At 44.5% G+C, this 25,788-nt stretch overlaps 1 protein-coding gene across 3 annotated transcripts in view; it reads right to left on the bottom strand.

Annotated features, from left to right (window-relative positions):
- Positions 1–25,788, bottom strand: part of RBFOX1 (RNA binding fox-1 homolog 1) — a 1,171,625-nt gene that overhangs the window by 692,495 nt on the left and 453,342 nt on the right. The window contains exon 1 of one of the 3 annotated variants that reach the window (XM_060260436.1): positions 3,551–3,849. The exons of the other annotated variants lie outside the window; for them this stretch is intronic. Within the exon in view, the coding sequence (XP_060116419.1) occupies positions 3,551–3,568 (18 nt within the window). The 5' untranslated portion in view covers positions 3,569–3,849. Of the gene's footprint in view, positions 1–3,550; positions 3,850–25,788 lie in introns of those variants that run through there. 3 annotated transcript variants of the gene reach the window in all.

A 25,788-nucleotide genomic window follows, 5' to 3' on the forward strand; every position in this document is an offset into this window, starting at 1 on the left:
TGTTAAATGCAAAAGGAAACAGGAGTGAGCCAGATCGCAGACAAAGCTGAAACTGTGGGGTGGGGAGGCTTTTTATACTGAAGATGCAATTTTTGGCAATATATTCAATTGTGTGTGTGTGTGTGTGTGTGTGTAATATCGCTTCTAATTAAACAGATATATTTGTTGTGTCTCTTGCGCTGTTTTCACAAAACTTTATTCACTTATCTCAGTTTAGAATGGCCCATCAACTCATACCCTTTTCATGACATTTTTTAAAGACATGCTTAGCACAGTGTGCTGAGTGTAGAGTTTGGTTTACGTGGCCAAAAAACCCCAGCATCTGCATTACACTAAGAACTCGACCTAGCTAAGGATCAAAACTTGTATTTGGTTTGAGAAATGCCTTCTTTTAAATCACAGATCTGAAATAGACCAGCTTGGAACTTTGCATGCTCTAGTGTACACTGTGGCTAATTCAGGGGAGCCTATTACTATTGCAAAACATTGCTGTGTTAAACTATAACTGTCCTAAATCAGATATGCCAGAAATACGATGTTTCCCATCTCAGCCACCAGAAATGTCCAAAGACAGGAACTGCTTATAGATTCCATCCAGGCACAAAATAATTCCACATCTCTAGATTCACTCATACAACAATACTGTGCAAGATGTTCACATGATCCACTGGATTAAACTTTTTAAAATGCAAAACGGTAAATGAAATAAGATAATGCAGTGTTAGTTCACTGCAGAGATATCAAACTGAACATACAAACTTTGGGGGGATATTCCTAGATACCTACATAAGTCCAACATTCAGGCTTACAAAGATCTTCACAGATGAAGGAAACTTCAACAGCAGCACAAAGTTAATGCAATTGCTGTTTATCAAATAAATGGGGGGGGGGGGGAGATACAGAACATGATTACCTGTTTACATTGCTAAAGGTTGGGGGGGGGAAGTAATATACACCTTTTAAAAGTTTTCTTTCAGTTTCCCCAAGGGCTAGATAGTTGAAACAATATTAATATTATTGACTGGCGGAGATATAATTATATTAAATCCTGAAGTTGGTGTCACCGTGAAGTCTTCATATCAGGCCGTTGTATAAATCTCCACATATTCACATTCAAGCAACTGCAGATATTTACTCAACATAAGAGTTTCATAAAGAGACAGACAGTCTCCTCAATTTATATATTACAGAGCCATGAGATATATTGCTATTGGAGGGAGGGAGGGAGGGAGAGAGAAAGAGAGAAAGAGAGAAAGAGAGAAAGAAAGAAAGAAAGAAAGAAAGAAAGAAAGAAAGAAAGAAAGAAAGAAAGAAAGAAAGAAAGAGAATTGTATTCTAGCTATTAGTTGCTTGTTGGATACAAACACACACATATATATTCCATATGTATTCCCAGATTACTATGGGGCCAACTATACTCCAGGATTATGGAACCTCATAATTCTTTTCATGAAGTCAACTAATCTGATTTTGTGACTTCATTTAAAAAACAGACTGCTTTATACAGCCACGTAGTTAAATTGATATCGGAAAGTGATATTTGGTTTGTCCTTTTGGGGGGGGGCATAGGGGGAAGGAAAAAATAACAGCAACAAAAAAAAATGATCGTAACCCTTTTCACATCGATAAATGTTGCTAATAAAAATCTGAACTGCCCAGTGAAATACTGGTCAAAAAGAAGAAAATAGAAATGGAAAGACTTGGCTTTTAAAGGTCAAAGATTAATTACTAAGAAAGCAGGTCAGCGAGATTTCCAAGCCCGAGAGGGCACGCTATCAAAAGCTGCCTAATATTGTGCACATTGGGTTATAACAAACACAAGTATCAGCAATGGCTGGGGAGAGAAAGTTCAGAAATACTACGAGCCAGAGTTCTTGTCTGTACTGCAGATAATGAAAGGCTGAATTGCTACCTGTAATTAAACTTTTTAAAAGAAGTTTTCCTTATCAGCAAATCTTAATGCTCCACTAAGTCACATTAAACATACACACACACACACACAAGCCCCAGGCCTTATGGTATTAATGGTTCTTAACAAATTCAGTCCAAACGTGTTTAAAAAAAAAAATCCAGCACAGTTTCCAGAACTTGTCATTTCTGCCTCTCAATTCCAATAAATGTCTAACTTATTCCCTGCCTAAGTAATGGGGTGGGGGGGGGGTGTTCAAATCCAATTCTGTGTACTTTGCAAATACAAAATTATAAAGCTTAGTTAAAGAGAAGGAAATACCCTTTACTGAATCTAGCTCATGCCAAAGTCTTTATCGAAACAAACAAAAATACAGTGAGGAGAAAATTAAGAGAGGAAGTTAAAGGGGGGGGGGAGGGCTTCACAGAATGAAGAAGCTGAAAGACACAATGGATCTTTCATTTTGCGAGCACACGGATGCATTTAACTGGTGGAAAACTAAGGTGATACTTTGTTTTGGTATGCATAAGGAGAATCCAATTGGACTTGATCATAGGTTTCTTTGCTCTTGGAAGTTGTGTAAACGTTGATACATCTGTGACAAGTTACAACAGTTTTCCACAGGGTCAAAAGAAATTCGCAAACTGCCCAGAAAGAGCGAAAAGTATACATACACACATAAATTCCACATTCTAAACCAGGAGGGGGGGGGCAGAATTTATGGAGAGAAAACCACATATCACATACTGTATATTTAGCAATTTAAAACCCTGCTGATCAATTGCTACCAGTGCGGAGTTTCTCTTTCTCTTCCCCCACCTTGCCGCCTTGAACGACACACACGTTTTTGTTTCTAATGGTGCGGGAGTATTTTTTTTTTTTTAAACTGCTGTGCATGTGTGGTTTTGAACAAAACAAAACACAAATTGAATGATTTATTGCACTAATTTGTTCTTATATTTGACCAGACGCAATAGCCACACTGCAAGTCTTATTCCGGTTGCTTAGCTGAACCGATTTGTATCCAAACAGGGTGGGTGGGTGGGAAGTTAACACAATGAATATAGTACTGCAAAAGGAATGTTTCACTGTTCATTGACAGGTGCCGTTTCACCTGAACATCATACAAAAAACAACATTATTCCTGCTACCACCAACACCCGGGTCAAGTAATGCAATTCCAAAATTACTAACCAGCCTCCAGAATGACCAGTCCCTCCATAAACTAAGCACATCTGTAGCTACAAGTGATGCAGTGTTCACAACCAACGGAAATCTCAGATGCACCATTTGGAAACATTCTTTACCCCCCCCAAAAAAAAGAAGACGACACAAAGCAGACATGCACACTCTCTCACACACAAACACAAGATTTCACTACAAAGCTTGAGCATTTTTTTAAAAAAAAGAAGAAGCACAAAGCAACATTTACAAATCCGTCTCATTTAACCTCCCATTGGTCGTGCAACCAACATACACTCCCCATGCAAACTCAGCTGTAGAACAGACAGCGTTTTAACACACCACACAGTGATTCTTGTCTTCTCACCCCTCCCCCAGTACCCTTCCCCAATCAATTTATTAATAGTAATAATATTTTTTTAAAAAGGAAGAGAACAACATGGAAACAACGCTACCTACCCATAAATACATCATCATCTTGAAAGGGAGAGGAGGAAAGGAAAAATCACGGGCCGTGCCAGCTCACAGAAGTCTCCTTTTTTTTACTTCACTAAGTATGCCTGGAAGGAGGAAGGAAAGAACTGGACCCAGTGGGTAGTTGGAAGAAGAAGAAAAAAAGAAAAGAAAAAAAAAATCTTGCCTTTTTCCTGTCAAGTCCTTACTGTAGTCTTCTCTTTTTTTCCCCCCCTTACACAAAACCGGGGTTTATTGTTTGTTTGTTTGCTTATGAGAATAGCATTCGTTCACGTTCAGTGGCTTTTTCTGCACAAGATGAAATTGCTCTGGACTGCCTTCCCCCTCCCCCTCTTGTTTTTTTTTCCCCCCCTCTGCTCTTCCTCTCCCCCCCCAACACCACACACTTCTTCCTTCCTAACTCTGCCTGTCCTTTCTTGACTGTCAAGCTTGCTTAGGTAACAGTTCTTGGTGTGTCTGTTTAATGAGCAGAGCTCTGTACTAAAAAGGCAGCCTACTACTGTAGAGGAATGGGGGGGGGGGAGGGAGAGGGAGAGAGAGAGAGAGAGGAGGGTGGAAAATAATTAAATATCTAGGAAAGACTCCTCTCTCATTGCAGGCATGGACTGGAGGAATGTAAAGAAAAAGAGGGAGGGGGGGGTCTTAAGACGTCTTGAAGAACGCACAGAAAATAAAGGGAAGAAACAGCTGAGCAGGTGATCTCAGTGTAATTCAAGCTGTTGGATTACTTATGTGGGGGATCTGTTTTTTTTTGAGGGAGGGGGGGTCTCACATTTCAAGATTTAAAAAGGGGGGGGGGGAGAGCCCTCAAAGCAACAGTCCTAAGGAAGAAGAAACACACACTGCAGCCGGCTCCCTTGCTTTCTATCTCTTTAAATGTACTTCAGATAAAATAGAATCCTCCGGTTAAGTCAAGGCCTTTCCCAATCTTATTACTCTAAGCGCAAGAGTGTGTTCAACATACTTTTCTACAGCCATCTACTGACTTCATGGCGCTATTGCCGCTGCTGTTTAAGCCCTGCTGAGACAGATCGCTGCCTGCATGTGGAGGGGAAAGGAGGAACGGACTTCTCTCTTTCCACCCCTCTCGGTGTTTTAAATCTATCTGATTGGAAAGGTGGTCATTGGGGTTGGAGAGAAAGACCTCTCGGCCTTTACAGGAATGCTGGTTCTTTGAAATTAAGACAAGGTTCGGAATAGTTTCAGCATTCTGCAACTGAGCGCAGGTCAGCGACGGGCTGAAATTGTTAATACTTTTGACAGGCGCTATCTTTAGGCAGCTTCTGGTCAGCATTCTCAGGATGCAGGGTTTGAACTCTGGGCCAGAGAAGATAGGGACATAGCTCAGAGGCACAGTTAAAGCCATTATCTGCACCAAAAAAACGGGGGGAGAGCTCCTTTACGACAGGAGAGTCCAACTGCAGAGCTGCTATTTCTGCAGCATGCCTTATTCGTATCAAAACTCTACCTGCGCATTTGGGACTCGAAGGGGGAAGGGAAACCAGGGAACTAAAACGTAACCTAAGTTATTGTTTTAATAGGAAGGTATGTAACAATTGTTATGTATTGGTTATCCACTGGAAATCAATAGCTGCATTGAGAAAGCCACAAAACGACAGACACTGCAGCATTTTAGAGATGCACACAGGGACAGCTGTTCCCTTCTAATTTCTCTCCTACAACTCACACTATGCATCGCTGCCTCACCACACACACACACACACAATACACACAACTGTATATCACTGAAGACTCCCCCCCTCTGCCTACTTTAGCATGTATTTCATTTACTGGGCAATGGCCCTTCAAGCAGCATTTTTTTTTTGGGGGGGCACAAAAACTAGGCTGCTTTTGTTTGCTTAAAAAAAAGATAAAAGGGGAATTGTAGCACGTTAACATGCTTTAACATGGAGAGCCAGTTTGGTGTAGTGGTTAAGTGTGCGGACTCTTATCTGGGAGAACCGGGTTTGATTCCCCACTCCTCCACTTGCACCTGCTAGCATGGCCTTGGGTCAGCCATAGCTCTGGCAGAGGTTGTCCTTGAAAGGGCAGCTGCTGTGAGAGCCCTCTCCAGCCCCACCCACCTCACAGGGTGTCTGTTGTGCGGGAGGAAGGTAAAGGAGATTGTGAGCCGCTCTGAGACTCTTCGGAGTGGAGGGTGGGATATAAATCCAATATCTTCTTCTTCTTCTTTAACTGTTCAACAAGAGCCTTGACCACTTGAACGCTCAGGGGGATGTGATTTAGAAGACACTTGCATCTATCTCTACCCGACTTGGAGAGCCAACTTTGGCAGATCTGCAGGGCTGGACTGAACGCTGATCAATGGCAGCTGTAGCAATTCACATTCAGAACCCACAAAAATCTCAGAACATCCTAAGAACAGCCTTGCTGGACCAGACAATCTCGGCCAGGGGTCCCCGATGTGACCCTCCTTGTCAATGTGATGCCCGCTGAACCATTTTCTGACGCCCACAAGTGTTTTAGGAAGCAAGCAAGGCCAGGTAGGGCTTTTGACCAGCAAGGCTACTGATGGACTATTGGAGATTTGATTGGGTGTTCAGATGTATTCTTATTTTTAATGACGTTGCTTTGGAAGTAGCTGCCACCACAGCATGGAGATATACAGTGTGTTACTGAAGTTAAGCTGTGGCAACCATTTTGTGGCCGGCTCCACCCCCTGAGGCAACCATTTTGTTGCTGCATCCATCATGCTGTGTCAGAATTCCGAATATGCCCACAGGCTCAAAAAGGTTGGGAACTCTTGATCTAACCCACCATCCCAGTTCACATAGTGGCCAACTAACTGCCACAGAAGAATCCAAGAACAAAAGCAGGGGAGAAGAAGCTAAGGACTCCGTCTGTACTGCTGTTCTGCCCCAACACAACTGCCATTCAGAGGTAAATTGTTTCTGGCCACATTTGACTATTCATTAGCCTAGCCCTCCTTTGTAAACTAGTGGGCCAATTCTGTAGCCAAAAAAGCTCCACAAACTGATCATGGGTTGTGTGTGTGAAGAACTGTCTCTGATAGGCATGCTTTATCCAACCAAAAGGCAAATACAGGGAGAACATTTGGTACAAAGGAATGGGGGGGCGGGGGGGGGGAGAGTACAAAATAAAGATGGGCTCAATTCCATCCAAGCAAAAACAAAACAATTTTTTTTCAAAGTGGTTCGACAGGGAAGCAGGATTAGCATGAATAGCCAGAGGCTCACGTGTCCACATACTTCAGCCTGGATTCACCATTTCTTTTCCCTGAATCTGGATTCTCCCTACCCTTCCAATACACTGGAGTTCTATCACATAAAGGCTGGTTCAGACAGCTGAATGGTATCCGCTTCCCTTTAACCCCACACCACCTCCACCTAGCCAGGCTCCAGGTAATAGTCAGGACACAGAGCTTGATTTAATATCAGGGCTCCTTCATCGCAGATGAAAATGTCAACAAGGCCAAATCTAGATCCAAATCTAAATCCAAGAGCCAGTTTGGTGTAGTGGTTAAATGTGCGGATTCTTATTTGGAGAACCGGGTTTGATTCCCCACTCCTCCACTTGCGGCTGCTGGAATGGCCTTGGGTCAGCCATAGCTCTTGTAGGAGTTGTCCTTGAAAGGGCAATTGCTGTAAGAGCTTTCTGAGCCCCACCTACTTCACAGAGTGTGTGTTGTGGTGCGGGGAGGTAAAGGAGATTGTGACCACTCTGAGACTCTGAGGTTCAGAGTATAGGGTGGGATATAAATCCAATATCATCATCTTCTTCTTCTTCTTCATCAATATGCTGAGCTTCTTTAGGACACACAGATCAAAACAAAACAAAACAAAATGTGTTGCATAGTTAATAACTACCAATATATCCAAGCTTTCTCTGTCTCATCAGGCAAACCCCTTTGCAGAGCTGTCTTTGAAAGAGTAGCTTCTGTGAGAACTCTCTCAGCCCCACCTACCTCATAGGATGACTGTTGCGGGAGGGAAAGGGAAAGGAGATTGTAAGCCGCTTTGAGACTCTGAGATTCAGAGTACAGGGTGGGGTATAAATCCAATATCTTTGTCATCTTCTTGCAAAAATGGAATGGAATGGGCCACTTGGAAAGGGCCACTGGAAGATACACTTAATTTGGAGGAAGGCACCTTCAAACTTTGTTCACTGTGGTCGGAAGTCAACAAGAGACAGATTTCACAGCCTACCAATACCCCACCTAGCCAAAGCCCCACTGAAAACAACAGTCGTAGATTGGTGACTCTTTTTCCAAAGCAAATCCGAACCACCACCACACGTTGCCCATGGATTGTTGCGTCCAGTTGTGTGCCGTGTTTCCCATTCAGTGCCTGCAAAAGCACAGCGCCGTTCCTGTGCCTTGTACAAAGAGATGGCTCCGCCTTTTCGATCCAAAAGCATGGGGACCGGCAAATATGGATGTGCATCTGAATGAATCACTGCAGCGCACCCCAAGCGGAAAGACTGATTCTTCGGTTTTCTGAACAGCCTGCACAAGGAAGCTGCCAGGTCCCTCCACCTCCAATCCAATAACAATATTTGCAAAGCTGGTGACTCGGGACACTTAGCTACAATGCTGACGATCTCTGTTTTTGTTACTTGGTGGTGGCGGAAAGCACCATCAAGTCGTAGCTGACTTATGGAGACCCTGTAGGGTTTCTAAGGCAGGAGATGTCTGTAGATGGTTTGCCATTGCCCACCTCTGTGTAGCAACCCATATGCTTTACCCATTTCCATTGTATGTATTCTTTTTTTTCCCCCTAATGGCAAACCAGAATGACGTTTATAATGTATATAATACACAATATCTTCATTGCGTTAGCAAAATATTGCCATAGCAACCAACCAAATACAACAATAAAACAAAAGGGAACGAAGAGGAAACACAAAGCAACATCCAGTACCCTCAATCCATACTACGATAAGAAGTCATACAATCCTAAAGTATCTAGAATAAAATGTCGATAAAAAACTTTAAAACCTAAAAATCGATACATTCTAAACTTTTAGAACCTTAACAATCTAAATTTAAAATGTAAAACATCAACACAATTTAACCAGTACTACACTAGAAAGGGACCGAGAGTGATAATAGAGAGCGATCAATGAAAATATTCACATGAGTCTTTTAGGGGATATGGGGCATGCGTGAAGAAGATGAAGAAGATATTGGATTTATATCCCACCTCCACTCCGAAGAGTCTCAGAGCGGCTCACAATCTCCTTTACCTTCCTCCCCCACAACAGACACCCTGTGAGGTGGGTGGGGCTGGAGAGGGCTCTCCCAGCAGCTGCCCTTTCAAGGACAACCTCTGCCAGAGCTATGGCTGACCCAAGGCCATTCCAGCAGGTGCAAGTGGAGGAGTGGGGAATCAAACCCGGTTCTCCCAGATAAGAGTCCGCACACTTCACCACTACACCAAACCGGCGTGGACGCTGGCGGCTGGCTTGCGTCGGTGCTCCAAGGCTTTCAACTTTTAAAAGGTTTTAATTAAGTTCCTTTGGCATAGAAACCTGTTTGTGTGCCTATGTTTTTATTAGGAGATATGTATTTATATTTTCTTATAATGTATATAGAATGATGTTAAAAAGTAAATTAGGTGGAGAAGAACATCACCAGGAAATGCACGTCCTTTCGTTTTACCTAAACTTGCAGCAACAGCAATTAACGGGCAACTTTTATTACCTTTTATTGCTATCCAGACCAAACGATCTTCCGATTTATTACACTTTCGCCATTTGATCCTAACTTTGTATTAGTTTACACTCTTAACCCACCAGCTACATGTATTTCAGCCCACTGTAGCCTATCCCCTTCTCTGAAGAAGTACGCATGCATACGGAAGCTTACATTCCAAATAAAACTTTAGAACAAAGTAGGACCAACGAAGTTTTATTCGGAATGTAAGCTTTCGTGTGCTAGATGCACACTTCATCAGACAATAGGATGTTAACAAAAACTAACAATCACCAGGCCCCAATCTGTGATTCTTTTAATCTGCTAACAAACATCTCCCTGATTTTGCATACTAATTCACTGCCCACTTTCTCTGCATTTAGGACTGTTTGCCATTCCATCCTATTGTCTGCTGATGATAGTGTGCTTCTAGCACATGAAAACTTAATTTCTGAATAAAGCTTTGTGGGTCTTAAAGGCCCAACTTGACTCCTGCTTTCTTCTACTGCTTCAGACCAACACGGCTGCCCGCTTGGATCTATGTGAATACAACTTTGTTGGTCTTTAAAAGTGAACTTGACTCCTGCTTTGTTCTACCGCTTCAGACCAACACGGCTGCCCGCTTGGATCTATCTGAATATAACTTTGTTGGTCTTACCAGGGAGAACCAAGTCCCGCAGTTGTGAGATAAATATCAGGAGCTGATAAAGGAGCTTGATGCTTGCATGGAGTGTCAGGAAAGGGAGAAGTGGAGTCCATAAGCTCAGGTCTGTGCTGTGGCAACAGCATCTCTTCTTAACGGCAGCTAAACACCGAAACTCGCATCATGAGGACATCCAGCAATCAGCATCCACCGAGGCCAATGTGTTCACATTTAATAATGATCCGTCAGCTCAGTGCGTCTGCTGTGCGCAATATTAGATTACTCTCTTATATTAACTTAGATAATAATGCATTTTCAAATGTGGCATTAGAAAGAATTAGATTCCGGTGGTTAAACCGAAAATAAATTTTCTGATAGCGCCTTAGTGAATCTGATTCCATGTGCCTCAGGAGTGCGCACAAGGCTCCAGAAGTTTCGATGGGCAGTTTAAAGATGTTATTAATGCGATAAAGGAGTGCGCACAGTTATAGCACATAAATCATTTCTTTTTTTTACATCAGAATTTCCATGTTTTTGGAGCAGAGAGGCTCCACAGACAGCATATAAAACTTCACTGAACTGTGCCTCGGGGCTGTGTCAACTAATTATTTCTGTATTTGAAATTCTGTTCATTATGAAATGGATTACTCCAATCAATTTTTACATCTTATTCCCTGAAACTCAAATGGCATTCTCTCATGCTGCCACCCATTCAAAAAGTACAAGAGTCTTTCTTTCTTTCTTTCTTTCTTTCTTTCTTTCTTTCTTTCTTTCTTTCTTTCTTTCTTTCTTTCTTTCTTTCTTTCTTTCTTTCTTTCTTTCTTTCTTTCTTTCTTTCTTTCTTTCTTTCTTTCTTTCTTTCTTTCTCTCTCTCTCTTTCTCTCTCTCTCTCTCTTTCTTTCTTTCTCTCTCTCTCCCCCCCCCCTTCTCTCTCCCTCCCTCCCTCATTATTTTGCACCCTTCTGCCTCATGCAAGGCCAGGCTCCAATAATTTACATGAAGAGAAAGACCCATTCTAGTGGCAAGATTAGAGGCTGAGCGATCAGGTTCTAGATGGACTGTATCACTTCAGAGATCCAGTGGGGGAACCCCACAATGGAATGGCTCAAACTGAAACAAAAGCACCACCGCAAATCGAAACCTAGCAAGTGTCAAAAAGAAAGATCATATACTTCACCATGCTAGTTCTATTTGTTGTTGTTGTTCAAAGGCGGGTATTTCAACATGTAGTCCCCTCACTGTCCATTTGAAGCACGACATGCCAGCTAGATAGATTAGTTTGAACTCTGGCAAGTACTTGGATGGGAGACCTCCTTGGAATACCAGAGCTGAAGGCTGGGGCACGATTTATTTAGACACCTCTCTAGATATCCTCCATGCCCCCAGTAGAGGTCAGTCACCAGAGGTCACTATGATTTTCAGGTGCACATATGTGCACACACACATACAGAAGAAGAAGAAGAATTGCAGATTTATACCCCGCCCTTCTCTCTGAATCAGAGACGCAGAGTGGCTTACAATCTCCTGGGTTAGCCATAGCTATCGCAGGAGTTGTCCTTGAAAGGGCAGCTGCTGTGAGAGCCCTCTCAGCCCCACCCACCTGACACGGTGTCTGTTGTGGGGGGAGGAGATAAAGGAGATTGTAAACCTCTCTGATTCAGAGAGAAGGTGGGGTATAAATCTGCAATTCTTCTTCTTCTTCCTATATCTTCTCCCCTCACAACAGACATTCTGTGAGGTGGGTGGGGCTGAGAGGGCTCTCCCAGCAGCTGCCCTTTCAAGGACAACTCCTGTGATAGCTATGGCTAACCCAAGACCATTTCAGCAGGTGCAAGTGGAGGAGTGGGGAGTCAAACCCAGTTCTCCCCGATAAGACTCCACACACTTAACCCCTACACCAAATTGGCTCTCAGTGCATGCACACAAAAATACCAAAAGTAAACAAACCAACAAAACAAAAATAAGTGCATTGGTTCCATACCAAAGCTTACACCTTAGCCTGAGCAGATAGATCAAGATGTATCGCCATGCTAGTCTGTCAGTAGCAGCAGAAAAGACAAGAGTCTTGGAGCGCCTTAAAGACTAACAAAATTTGTGGCAGGGAAGAAGCTTTTGTGAGTTGCTGCTCACTTCTTCAGACACCAGACTATCTGAAGAAGTGAACAGCGACTCACAAAAGCTCCTGACCCACCACAAATTTCGTTAGACCAATTTCCAGCTAGCCTTATGCCGCTCTCACCCTCGTATTCTCTGCGGGGCTTCCGTCGAATTTCACGCTCCGCCTCTTTCGCGCAGCGAACAAGATCCTCTAAAAACCAGTTTCTGTTTGCCGTGCGAAAAAGGCGAAGCCAGTTGCAGCCGCGGGGCAAATAGTGTGAAATCCGCCGGAAGCCCAGGGGGAGAAGAGGAGTGTGAGAGCGGCAGAAGGCTAGTGGGGAATGAGTCTTAGTCTTTAAGGTGCTGCTGGACTCTTACTCTTTTCTACTGCCTACGTAGTAGACATGTGATCGCTTCAGGCTGGAGGCAAATCTTGAGAACAATCGCTCCTTTTGTGTGATAATGACTTCAGCGATTCTTTTGTGATTCCTTGCAGGTAGCAACTTGGAATGCGGCAGGTAGTATCCAATGTACAAGTGTTACTCTTCGCTCTACCCCAATCAAATTTAGCTCAATTAATTAGAGCACGTTTTATTCTCTGAGGGTGTTATTACAGCGTACCCCACGAGGCGCAACATCGAAACTGAAAACACAATGCAACCCCTGGACCCTTGGCTATACCTAACCCCACTTATAAGCAGCGAGAGACATTAGAGATCTCCAAGCGCGTTGCAAAGGTGTGTGTGTTTTCTTAATGTTCCAACTGTTTTGCATGCATTATTATTATTATGGTGGGGTTTTTTTTTTTAACCCCATAGGTCTGTATTATCATCCCTGCATCACAGTGGTTGAGAGAGAGCAGCTGCCAAATGTGGAAGGAACCAATCTGTGACAGAAGGTAGGGTTTGTGGTTGTCGCTGCAGTTGCTATCTGTCCCCTTTCCAGAAAAAAAAATGCTTTTCTCTAAACCCAACTATGCTATGCAGACTTTGCGATGACTAGGGTAGGCAATCTCCAAGTTGGGTCAGGAATCCCCTGGTTTGCAGGCCTGCCTCCCACTTTAAGATTATCAGAAAGAGTATGGAGAGGGTTTGAATAGGGTACAATGGAGAATCAATCTGTGGGTAACTGGGGCTCAGGGTGGGGGGAGCTGTTTTTTGAGGTAGAGGCTCCAAATTTCAGCATAGGACCAGGTGCCTTTTAAAAAACAAACAAGAACCAAGTTTTAAAAAGACTGGACCAGGGGGGTCCAATTCTCTGAGCCCCAAAAGCCCACATCCTCCATTATTTCCGAAGAAGGGCAGGCATTTAAAAGGAGCATGGCCCCTTTAAATGTGATGACCAGAGTTCCCTTTGGTGCTTGTCACAACCTGGCTCCACCCCCAAAGTCTCCTGGCTCCATCCCCAAAGTCTCCTGGCTCCACCCCCAAAGTCCCCAGATATTTCCTCAGTCGGGCCTGGCAACCCTAGCCATGACCCCTTAGATCCCTTTCCCTGCTGAATCCAAGGATAACACTAGGATCCAAGGGTAACCATGGGAGACGCAATCTGTGATTGGATCTTGCCAGCTTTTGGGAAAGGCTGCTGCGGTTGAATGTAGGGTTGCCAGGTGCACTTTGGCCATTAGGAGGGGATGAGTGGTGTACGGTCACCAGATCCAGGTTAGGAAACTCCTGGAGATTTGGGGATAGAGCCTTGGGGGGAACTGATCTCTGTACTCTGGAGATGAACTGTAATTCCAGGGGGTCCCCAGGCCCCACCTGGAGGCTGGCATCCCTAGTTATTGCTGCTCCAATTCCAGGCCACACAAAGATGGGAACTATGTTCCTCTCCTTCCACTCCCCTTAGCTTTGCCTATAAAAATGTCCACCCCACACTGCATGTGGTTTCATGCACAATTGTGCCATGGTTTGAACCAGGGGAGGCCAAACTGTCGCTCGGGAGCCAGATGTGGCTCTTTCACACATATCGTGTGGCTCTCGAAGCCCCCACTGCCCCATCAGACAACTCGGAGAAGGCATTTGTCTCTTTAAATAATTTCTCCAAGCCAAGCCAGCTGGAGGCTTGGAGAATGCATTTCAAGTAAAATTGTCTTCTTTTCACCTCTCCCTCCCCATATATTTTCCTTCCTTCCTTCCTTCCTTCCTTCCTTCCTTCCTTCCTTCCTTCCTTCCTTCCTTGCCTGCCTACTCTCAAACATCTGCAAATTCATGTCATTTGGTTCTCAAACATCTGACCTTTATTCTATGTGGCTCTTATGTTAAGAAGTCTGGCCACCCCTAGTCTGAACACGCATCTTATACAGGAGTGTGTGCATGCACATAGGGAATTTCTAATATTTATATAGGCCATACGGTAGACAAGATTTTATTTTTCCTTGCAGCGACACAAACACCAGATGCTAAGAGAGCTAGTCCTCACACGCTTCTCCCCCCCCCCCTTTGCGAGTGGAGTGATGCCTTCACCACCCACTTCCCCACATATGTCAGAAGCACCCTCAGCCCACCTCACTCCTTTGTCATGATCTCACATCCCAAGATAGCAATTCCCATTGTGTAATAAAATCTTAAGACACAGTGAGACAAGACAGAAGGGTGGGGAGGGGAAATGCAGCACTGAAACCTTTTCTTCCTGGATGGATTCCATGCAGTTACCAAAGACTCTGTATACTTTTTTTGCGTGAAATATGAGAAAGCCTTATGAACATATGAAGCTGCCTTATACTGAATCAGACCTTTGGTCCATCGAAGTCAGTATTGTCTTCTCAGACTGGCAGCGGCTCTCCAGGGTCTCAAGCTGAGGTTTTTCACACCTATTTGCCTGGACCCTTTTTTGGAGATACCGGGGATTGAACCTGGGACCTTCTGCTTCCCAAGCAGATGCTCTACCACTGAGCCACAGCCCCATTCATGGCTCTCCAGGGTCTTAAGTGGAGGTTTTTCACGCCTATTTGCCTGGACCCTTTTAGTTGGAGATGCCGGGGATTGAACCTGGGACCTTCTGCTTCCCAAGCAGATGCTCTACCACTGAGCCACCGTCCCTCCCCAATAATCTCCTGATGGTCAATTACAGTGTACAAAGGCATGTAGAACCAACAAAGACAGTCAGAAGGGCTCTGAAGGCCTTTCTATGTTCAATCCTTGCCAGGGTGGAATTCTAGCAGGCGCTCCTTTGCGTATTAGCCCACACACCCCTGATATAGCCAATCCTCCAAGAGCTTACAAGGCTCTTTTTTTGTAAGCTCTTGGAGGATTGGCTACATCAAGGGTGTGTGGCCTAAAATGCAAAGGAGCTCCTTCTAGAATTCCACCCCTGCTCCTTGCCATCACGGAACATCACTCAGCCCTGCCTTGGTCTCCCTATGAAAGGGGGAAAGCCGTGGCTCGATGGTGGAACATCTGCTTGGCATGAAGAAGGTTCCAAGTTCAATCCCCAACATTCCCAGTTGAACAAATATGGTAAGAGGTGATGTGAACGATTTCAGCTTCAGACCCTGGAGAGCTTTGGCCAGGCTGAGTGGACAATACTGGCCTCGAGGGACCGAAGGGTCTGACTGAGTATAAGGCAGATTCATACACCCTAGGCTTATCATGGTCTGATATAAAAGGGGATACCCTTAAAAAAAAGTGTCAATTTCTCTACTCAGCTGTGGTTTTCTCATCAAGCTAGTTAACAAGAGAAAGCTGTCAAAGTTGGATTTTTTTTTAAAGTATATTAGCTATAGCTCTGATATTTACATACCACCTTCCCTTTCTTAAAAAAAGCAATGCACAAACAATCAAATCATTATCCTTCAAAGACCAATGTAACACCTTAATTGTGTCAACTGAAGAAGAAGAAGACTGCAGATTTAAACCCCACCCTTCTCTCTGAATCAGAGACTCAGAGCAGCTTACAATCTCCGGCATCTTCCCCCTCCACAACAGACACCCTGTGAGGTGGGTGGGGCTGAGAGGGCTCTCACAGAAGCTGCCCTTTCAAGGACAACTCCTGTGATAGCTATGGCTGACCCAAGGCCATTCCAGCAGGTGCAAGTGGAGGAGTGGGGAATCAAACCCAGTTCTCCCAGATAATAGTCTGCACACTTAACCATTACACCAAACTGGGCTCACAGTTTTAAATCTCCTTCCTTCCTTCCTTCCTTCCTTCCTTCCTTCCTTCCTTCCTTCCTTCCTTCCTTCCTTCCTTCCTTCCTTCCTTCCTTCCTTCCTTCCTTCCTTCCGCCTTATTGTTATGCTAATTTTAATAATTTGTAATAGTTTTAACTATGTTTTTATAAGTATAATTGATGTAATGTGTATTTTATGTTGTGAGCCGCCCTGAGCCTGCTCCGGCGGGGAGGGCGGGATAGAAATAAAAAATTATTATTATTATTATTATTATTATTATTATTATTATTATTATTATTATTATTCCTTCCTTCCTTCCTTCCTTCCTTCCTTCCTTCCTTCCTTCCTTCCTTCCTTCCTTCCTTCCTTCCTTCCTTCCTTCCTCCCTCCCTCCCTCCCTTCCTTCCTACCTTCCTTCCCTCCCTCCCTCCCTCTCTCCCTCCTTCCAGAAGAAAATAATAACGACAAGAACCAAGAATGCCAGATTTGTGTACATGACCCCCTGGAGGGGGAGACGCATCTTGAACAGTGTTGTAACTCTATGTCTGCTCTAACTGGGCAAATATTCACCTGAGTAAAACTGGGGAGGAGGTTTTGAATGAGGGCTGCAAGCTTCCAGGGGGCACCCAGAGATCTCCTGTAATTGTCACTCATCTCTGGATTACAGAGATCAGTTCCCCTGTTTGTTTGTTTTTTAAAAGGCTGCTTTGGAGAGTGGAAAAGAGCCCCATAGCGCAGAGTGTTAAAGCTGCAGTACTGCAGTCCTTAAGCTCTGCTCACGACCTGAGTTTGATTCCTGGTGGAAGCTGGGTTTTCAGGTAGCCGGCTCGACGTTGACTCAGTCTTCCATTCTCCTGAGGTCAGTAAAATGAGTGCCCAGCTTGCTGGGGGGGTGGGGGAGTGTAGATGACTGGGGAAAGCAATGGCAAACCATCCCATAAAAAGTCTGCCGTGAAAACGTTGTGAAAGTAACGTCTCCCCAGAGTTGGAAACGACTGGTGGTTGCACAGGGGACCTTTCCTTTTCCTTGGAGAGTGGGACTCTGTGGTATTGTAGCCTGATGAGGTCCCTCCCCTCCCCAAATCCCACCCAAACTCCCCAAAGCTTCAAGAGGGGACTGGATAAACTTCTGGAGCAGAGGTCCATCAGTGGCTATTAGCCACAGTGCTTTTTTGGAACTCTCAATCTGGAGCAATGATGCTCTGTATTCTTGGTGCTTGGGAGGGGCAACAGTGGGAGAGCGTCTGGAATTCGGGCCCCACTGATGGACCTCCTGATGGCACCCGGGGGTTTTGGCCACTGTGTGACACAGAGTGTTGGACTGGATGGGCCATTGGCCTGATCCAACGTGGCTTCTCTTATGTTCTTATGTGACACAGAGTGTTGGACTGGATGGGCCATTGGCCTGATCCAACGTGGCTTCTCTTATGTTCTTATGTGACACAGAGTGTTGGACTGGATGGGCCATTGGCCCGATCCAACATGGCTTCTCTTATGTTCTTATGTGACACAGAGTGTTGGACTGGATGGGCCATTGGCCTGATCCAACATGGCTTCTCTTATGTTCCTATGTGACCCAGAGTATTGGACTGGATGGGCCATTGGCCCGATCCAACATGGCTTCTCTTATGTTCTTATGTGACACAGAGTATTGGACTGGATGGGCCATTGGCCTGATCCAACATGGCTTCTCGTGTGTTCTTATATTCTCCTTAACTTCTGCCTTCAAAATCTCCAGAGTTCGCAACCCAAGTTTCAGTCTGGTTTGGACCTGAGAGATTATCACAACACTCTGGTAGGATCCGACCAGCAGTAGGTTGCTAGACTTGCAGGGGAACAAGGACTGAGATGAAGCGTGAGCCCACACTTGTGGTAGACTGGACTGGGACCACCAAACGGAAGAATGTAGACTTCTTCTGAAGGTCCAACCACCAACTGGCTTATGTCTCATAATGAAATACAGCTCTAAATACGGGCCTCATTTTGGGCAGGAGCTCACAGGAAGAAGAAGAAGAAGAAGAAGAAGAAGAAGAAGAAGAAGAAGAAGAAGAAGAAGAAGAAGAAGAAGAAGAAGAAGAAGAAGAAGAAGAAGAAGAAGAAGAAGAAGAAGAAGAAGAAGAAGAAGAAGAAGAAGATGATGATATTGGATTTATATCCCGCCCTCCACTCAAAGAGTCTCAGCGGCTCACAATCTCCTTTACCTTCCTCCCCCACAACAGACACCCTGTGAGGTGGGTGGGGCTGGAGAGGGCTCTCACAGCAGCTGCCCTTTCAAGGACAACCTCTGCTTGAGATATGGCTGACCCAAGGCCATGCCAGCAGGTGCAAGTGGAGGAGTGGGGAATCAAACCCGTTTCTCTCAGATAAGAGTCCACACACTTAACCACTACACCAAACTGGCACACTTAACCACTACACCAAACTGGCAGAGCTACGGAACCTCTAAATGTTATTATGCTCTTTCTTTCTTACCCCCTCCCCCCAAATACTTCCTTCCGGGCTCTATTATTCAACCACCACCACCACCCCTGTGAGAATTCTGCTCAATTCTAAGATCTGACAAACTTTCTAATATTTCCCCCCCCAAAAAAACCCAGGAAAATAACCAAAACATATAAAGCAGATGGAAATCCTCATGCCACTGTGTCCACATAGGAGAAAGCAATTTAAAAAGTATGATGTGAGTAAGGTTTGATTATGACCATTATAATCCAAGAAACCTTTTAAGGTAGATGCTGAGCTGATTTAATTCAGTACCCCTTCCAGTCATGTCAGGCATATGCAAATTAGTTGAGCTAATGAGCTTTGGCACCTTTTTCTACAAAATGACTCCTGACTCTAAGTATGTCTCCCGGAAGCCAATGGAGGAAGAACTGGAGAAAGGATCTCCCTATTGGCTTAGTCCTAACCAGGGGTAGAATTCTAGCAGGAGCTCTTTTGCATATTAGGCCGCACACCCCTGATGTAGCCTATCTTCCAAGAGCTTACAAAAAAAGAGCCTTGTAAGCTCTTGGAGTATTGGCTACATCAGGGGTATGTGGCCTAATATGCAAAGGAGCTCTTGCTAGAATCCCACCCCTGGTCCTAACTGGCAACTAGCTGTTCCCCTTTCAGAAGCGTCCCCATCTGTAATCCTTCCATTTGGCTGTTTACCCAAAACCAATGTTCCAAACTTATCCCCTTTGACTAGACATGACTGGCTCAGGGGAATGCTGAACTAAGGAAAGATGGAATCGACAAGGGAGACCATAAGTAGAACAGGCAGCTATAGATGGCTTCTTGGCTTTTTTTGAGATGCAGATTGGGAAATGGGTAAAGGAGGTTAACTGCCCCCCCTTCTGGGGCATTTAATGCCTTCCAGCAGTCCCGATTGCAAGCTGGGAATGGAGTTAACAGCCTTAATGAATCTGGTCATTAAGGATTGCCCCATTGCTCTGAGCAGGCAGCCTTTCACTGTGGAGTGTCTTTTAAAAAAGAAAGGGGATTAAAAAAAAGAAAGAAAAGCAGAGCTCCAAGCACCTTCGTTTGCGAGCTCACCCGGTGGGTCCAGTTCTAAAGATTCATTTTGCTCCTTTTGTGTTTGATTTGAATACGAGTCCATAGTGAGACATCACCCCCGAGGTCAGAGTTGAAATCTCTCCAAAACGGCTTCATTTCTTTTGGAAGGAGCTTGCTTTCTCTCTCCTCCTCTCTCTTCCACCACCAGCGCCAACCACCTCTGTGAAAGATACTCCAAAAGAGAGCACTTGAAGCTGAATGGATGTCAACCCGGCTGTAAACTGCTGTCGAACCCCCGCCCGCTGCTCAGTGGCTCATGAACACCCCAGCCATTTCACGTCAGCCCTGTTTTTGTCTGTGTTAATCGATTCTAGCCTATATAATTAGTTTCCAGTTTTACCTTTTACAGTGCTTGGGCAGCTGAGGGAAAAGGAAACCAGCAACAAGAACAACAACAAAAGTAAAAAGAGAGAGAGAGAGAAATTCTGAAGTCAGAATAAGGAAGAAATAACTTGGGGGAAAGAGTTGTAATGAAGTTTTTAAAGTCAGTTTGGGGCAATGCGCTTTTTCCTCTGCCTGCATTTCCGTTTTCTTCTTTGTACTGTAAATTGGCAAAATGTCCAGTGCTAAGACTTGTATGATCTACCTAGGTCTCATTGGTCGTTTTCGCACTCACCTCCAGCCGGCGCGACCCCCCTCTTCACCGCGCAGGATCTGCGTGGATTTCCCACTAAATGCCGCGGAGCAGCCTTTTGCGCCGGAAACTCCCGTCGCAAAAGCCTTTTGCGCCGGAAACTACTTTTTGGAGGTTTACGTTTGAGCGGCTTTTGCACCGGGAGTTTCCGGCGCAAAAGGCTGCTCCGTGGCATTTAGTGGGAAATCCGCGCAGATCCTGCGCGGTGAAGAGGGGGGTCGCGCCGGCTGGAGGTGAGTGCGAAAACGACCATTGCTTAATCCTCACCAGAGCTTTTTTTTTTAAGCAGGAACTTCTTTGCATATTAGGCCACACACCCCTGATGTAGCCAATCCTCCAAGAGCTTACAGTGCTCTTCTTACAGGGTCTACTGTAAGCTCCAGGAGGATTGACTACATCAGAGAGGCGTGGTCTAATATGCAAAGGCATTCCTGCTGAATAAAGCCCTGCTCCAACCAATGCACCACACTGTCTCCATCCTCTCACCAGAGGACTTCCTTTTCCACCTGAACCATTTCCCTTACCTAGTTCATCTTCAAGTTGCCTGAATATTTTGGCTTGTACTGTGGTCTCTCTCTCTCTCTTTTTTTTTTTCTGGAGAAGCACAGGTTACCATTTCTTTAAAGCAACTGAGGTGCCTTGAACTATGGAGACGAGTCTTCTATAAGCTTTCGAGAAACACAGCTCTCCAGACCCATGAATCTGACAAAGAGATCTGTGTTTCATGAAAGCTTTTGCTAGAATAAAGAAGAAGAAGACTGTAGATTTATACTCCGCCCTACTCTCTGAATCGGAGTCTCAGAGTGGCTTACAATCTCCTTTATCTTCTTCCCCCACAACACAGACCTTGTGAGGTAGGGTGGGGCTGAGAGAGCTCTCACAGAAGCTGCTGAAACCTCTTTGTGGGGAATCAAAACCTGGTTCTCCCAGATAAGAGTCCACACGCTTAACCATTATACCAAACTGGCTCTCTGACTAAAATTTGTGAGTCTTAAAGATGCCACAGGGCTCTTTACTATTTTGCAGCAATGGACTAACATAACAACAACTCCTCTGGACCTATTTCCTTTGCTTGAAACTTACAGGATTTTATATCCTGAGTTTAAAAAAAAAAACACTAAGAAAACTAAAACCATGACAACAACAACAACAAAAGCATTTCTGTGAAATTTGTCATGGATTTCAAGCCAAGCGCGGCATGCGTGGAAGGCTAGTTCACTCCACCACGTCTTCACAGACAACATTCTGTAGACATTCTACGGTGGGACATCATTAGTGTCTCCACTGAAAGGCAGGGCTGTTCTATGGTTCCTCTCGTTTTCTTGACCTAACAAGTATTTTATTTTTTATCCGTTGTCTCTTTCAGAGAAAGCAAGAGTTTCTAAGCAGAAGCTGCCTTTCAATCACATGCCAGGGGAGCCGTCCTAACCCAGTGAATGAGAGTGAAGATGTTACGGATGATGATTAGGGACCTGGGGAGACCACATCGCCAGCTCTTCTTGGTTGTTATTTCCACACCTTTCTTTCTCTAATGCGTTGGTTTCCCTCCAGCCCATACTTAGTGAACCAGTTGTCATGTGCTGCGCCAAAGATGTATCAGCAAACCAACTAGATATCCAGAAAACTTCCCCCTTCCCAGCCCGTCTTGACAACACAACAAATGGACCTTTGAGAAATGCTGAATGAGAACTTCCAGAAGAGTATGCAGTGGTGTGGACTTTGGGAAAGAGTTTCTGGATTCAGATAACATCCATGTCGGCAGGGCTTTTTTTTTTGTACCAGGAACTCCTTTGCAGATTATGCTACACCAACCTGATGTAGCCAATCCTCCAAGAATGTAGAGGACTCTTCTTACAGGGCCGACTGTAAGCTCCAGGAGGACTGGCTACGTCAGGGGGTGTAGCCTAATATGCAAAGGAGTTCCTGCTACCAAAAAAAAGTCCCGCGTGTTGGCCAAGGATCCTGGAGTGCTTTTTGGGGGGGGGGGCAGATATGGAGCAGATGTCATTGGGTGTGGGGAGGAGGTATTTGTAAGTTTCCAGTTTTGTGTAGGGGAATGGACTAGATGGCCCTGGAGGTCCCTTCCAACTCTATGATTCTATGCGATGGCTGTGATAGTTTTACTGGTTGCAACACATTAAAAAAATGCATAGCCATAATCAACAAATAAGAAGGTTTCCATAATTGTTTCACAGGGGATGTCTGGACTTGGCATTAAAATCAAGAGCTGGTCTTTTTGCCTTTGCCAACAGGGAAGAGTTATTGGGTCATTTCCATTTCCTTTTTGTTCCATAAATAGGCCCATGCCATTGATTCTACATCACCCAATTTTCTGTTGCTGTTACTATTAATTGTGGGTTATTTACTATTAATTGTGGGTTATTTAATGCCATCCTGAACACAAATTGGCACACAACTGATGCCCACAAAGCACTGAGAACAAACCATGCATGACGACATTTCGAAGTGAAGGATTCCTGAGTTTGTTTCTCGCAAGGGAGCAGGCAGAACAGAAATGGGGGACAGGCAAACAAAATCAGCAAACTTGCAAATAATTGGTTTCATTCCCTCATTCCACTTTTTTCCCCCCAGTTCTCTAGCCACTTATCTCAGGGACTTGGACCTGGAGAATATATCCTCCAGGACTAGGCCTGGTGACAGCCACTTCTCGCTCCAGCAAAGATCTTAAAGTGGGTTTCCAGCCCTGATAAAGAAACACAAAAGTGACCAAGCTTAACAGTGTGTCTTTCTCACATCCAAACAAAATCCTAAATTTGCTTTTGCTTACTATGCTAAAACCTGCTTTCGTGATCTCTCTGCTTTTAGTCAATGGTGCAATTAAGAAGGTGAATTGGCAAGCAGAAGACTTTTTTTTTTTTAAAAAGAGATTATTTTGGGAACTGTTATATATATTAGGGCAGGGTGGAGAGGAGGCAGAATGAGCAAAGCAGAGTCTAGATACTGCTGAGCAAACCCAACTTTTTAAGATAGTTCTGTAGATCCGGCATTCCAGGAACGCAGATGTGCACAGAGAAGGGCTGGAACCAAAATCTGCTCGTACTAATCATCTGTTTCTGTAAGCCAGCCACCACGAATGGGCTCTTCAAGCACTTCCAACCCTGATAACACTGCCTTGCTCTCGTCACTGAGTTTTCTGTTTCCCCAAATGTATTTTGACCGCTGCCTTCAATGCAAGTTTTAAAAAGGAGAGAGAGACAGAGAGAGAACACTTGCTAGAAAACAGAGAGAGAACATTTGCTTTAAAAAAAACCTGCCCTCATTCTCTCGAGAAAGCCCTGGGCTCATTTGATGTTAGAATGAAATAAAAATGTGTGTGCGTGTGTATTAATTCTCCATGCCACTTGCTAATTTGAGTCTGGTATCATCTTGCCTTCCTTTCTGGCCCTCTTTTGGGGGGGAAACAGGGATTTTAAAAATTATATATCTCTCTACTCTTTCTGCCTTATCTTGCTCTCAGTCATGCATATAATGCTGTTTGAAACATCTGCTCGTCTGCAACGGGGAAAATAAAACACTCTCCTACAGTTGTATAGAGATTTCAAGTGTTTTCCCTTATCTTCCGACACAGTGTTCTGCGTTGCCCTGACAGTTTCCAAAAAGAGGGATACAAACGGCACACTCCACATTTTACACCAACTGCAATGACCCAATTTTTTGATCACGGAAAACCTCACTCTGGAAACAAGGAAGGGATCCTCAATGTGTCGTTCATTATTTACCAGAATGAGCCGGGCCCAGAAACTACAGGGAGAAGATAAGAGTGGTGAAAAACCTCCAGCGTTTCTTAGAGTTCTGCAGCTGCAATTGCTATTCTAGCAGATTCTTGCAATGGAAGGAGATAGATAAAAGCATGTACAAAAATAACAAAGCAGTGTAAGGTTTTGCTTTTTGTAAAAAGGGGACGGGGGGGGGGAGAAGCAGAAATGCACTAACAAAATTTCCTTTGGGGCCACCCATCAAACTCTTAAAGCTAACACATTCTAAGCCAGCCCATGTATTTTTGTGACACATTAAAAAATACAAAACAAAACTCTTAAATTATTTTTAGTAAGCGTGCAAGCTCAGACATCCTTAGGGAGGTGAGTTCTACAAATTTTGGAAACTGCAGCAAATTAAAAGCTGTGCTAAAGAAGGCATCGAGCAGATTACAGTAAATACGAGACGCGGAGGGGGTTTTCACATGGCGTACCAGCTAAACCCAAGTTTAACACAAAGTGTGTGCTGAACAGGCCTCTGCGTATTCTGGCACTCAGGTAAGCGTGTCAGTCAAATGTGTGTCTATTTGAATGCCCACCAGTCACAATTGAGGGGAAACAAGATATTACGCATGACATGGGACGACTTCTGCTGACAGGCGAGCCAACAGCACATCCAGACACGACAGTTTTCAACAAGAACATGATGGTTCTGAAAAATCTCGGAACTGCGTGCTTAAAAAAGAGGGGGGGGGGAGATCTAACCCACGGAGAAAGAGTCTGTCGTAAAAGGGAGACGATCTCCTCCAGCTGTCATGGACACTTATAATAGCTTTATGAATTACCGCTGATTCCCACCTAAGGCTGTGATCCTTGGCTGTTTCACGGCTTTAAATAAACGGGTTTGATTCATGGTCTCGGCGACTGGGGTTTGTTTCCCTGCAGCCACAATGTGAAATGAAGTGGGAGACCCTCCTCCAAAACCTACACACACACATACAGAGACGCAAACACACAGACTCGCTCTCTCTCTCTCTCTCAATGATTTGAGGCAAGATATGAAGTCTGTGTTTTTACAGGTGTTTACTGTGGAGTTAAGAATTAGTAGCCCCACTGAGTTCCACATGATCTTCTATAAAACAACGAAGCGAGGGAAGAATAACAATTGAGAGACAGGGAAAAGCATAAAACGTTCCACTGAGAGATGCTTTAACGCGTCTTACAAACGGAGGTAAGAAACGAATCTAGAAAAAAAAGGTGTTTTGGAATAACATTTCTTTCAGTTGAGTTGGGAAAATGCTAAGAAAACACAGGGTACATATGAAAGGTGAGGGCGAGATGGGTGTCACAAAATGTTTTCGCTCAGGGGTGGCCAAACTGTGGCTCTTTCACACATATTGGGAGGTTCTCAAAGCCCACAAAGGCCCATTAACCAGCTTGGAGAAGGCATTTGTCTCTTAAAATTACTACTCCAAGTCAAACATATTAAGCTCCCTTATACTGAATCAGACCCTGGGTCCATCAAAGTCAGTATTGTCTACTCAGACTGGCAGCGGCTCTCCAGGGTCTCAAGCTGAGGATTTTCACACCGATTTGCCTGGACCCTTTTCAGTTGGAGATGCCAGGGATTGAACCCTGGGACCTTCTGCTTACCAAGCAGATGCTCTACCACTGAGCCACCGTCCCTCCCCATTCAAGCCAGCCAGCAGCTTGAAAAATGTATTTAAAGTTAAAGTCTCAGCCGCCCTGAGCCACTCCGGTGGGAAGGGCGGGATATAAATCGAAATATAAA

The sequence above is a fragment of the Heteronotia binoei genome, chromosome 20, assembly GCF_032191835.1.
Source record: "Heteronotia binoei isolate CCM8104 ecotype False Entrance Well chromosome 20, APGP_CSIRO_Hbin_v1, whole genome shotgun sequence".
Lineage (NCBI taxonomy): Eukaryota > Metazoa > Chordata > Lepidosauria > Squamata > Gekkonidae > Heteronotia > Heteronotia binoei.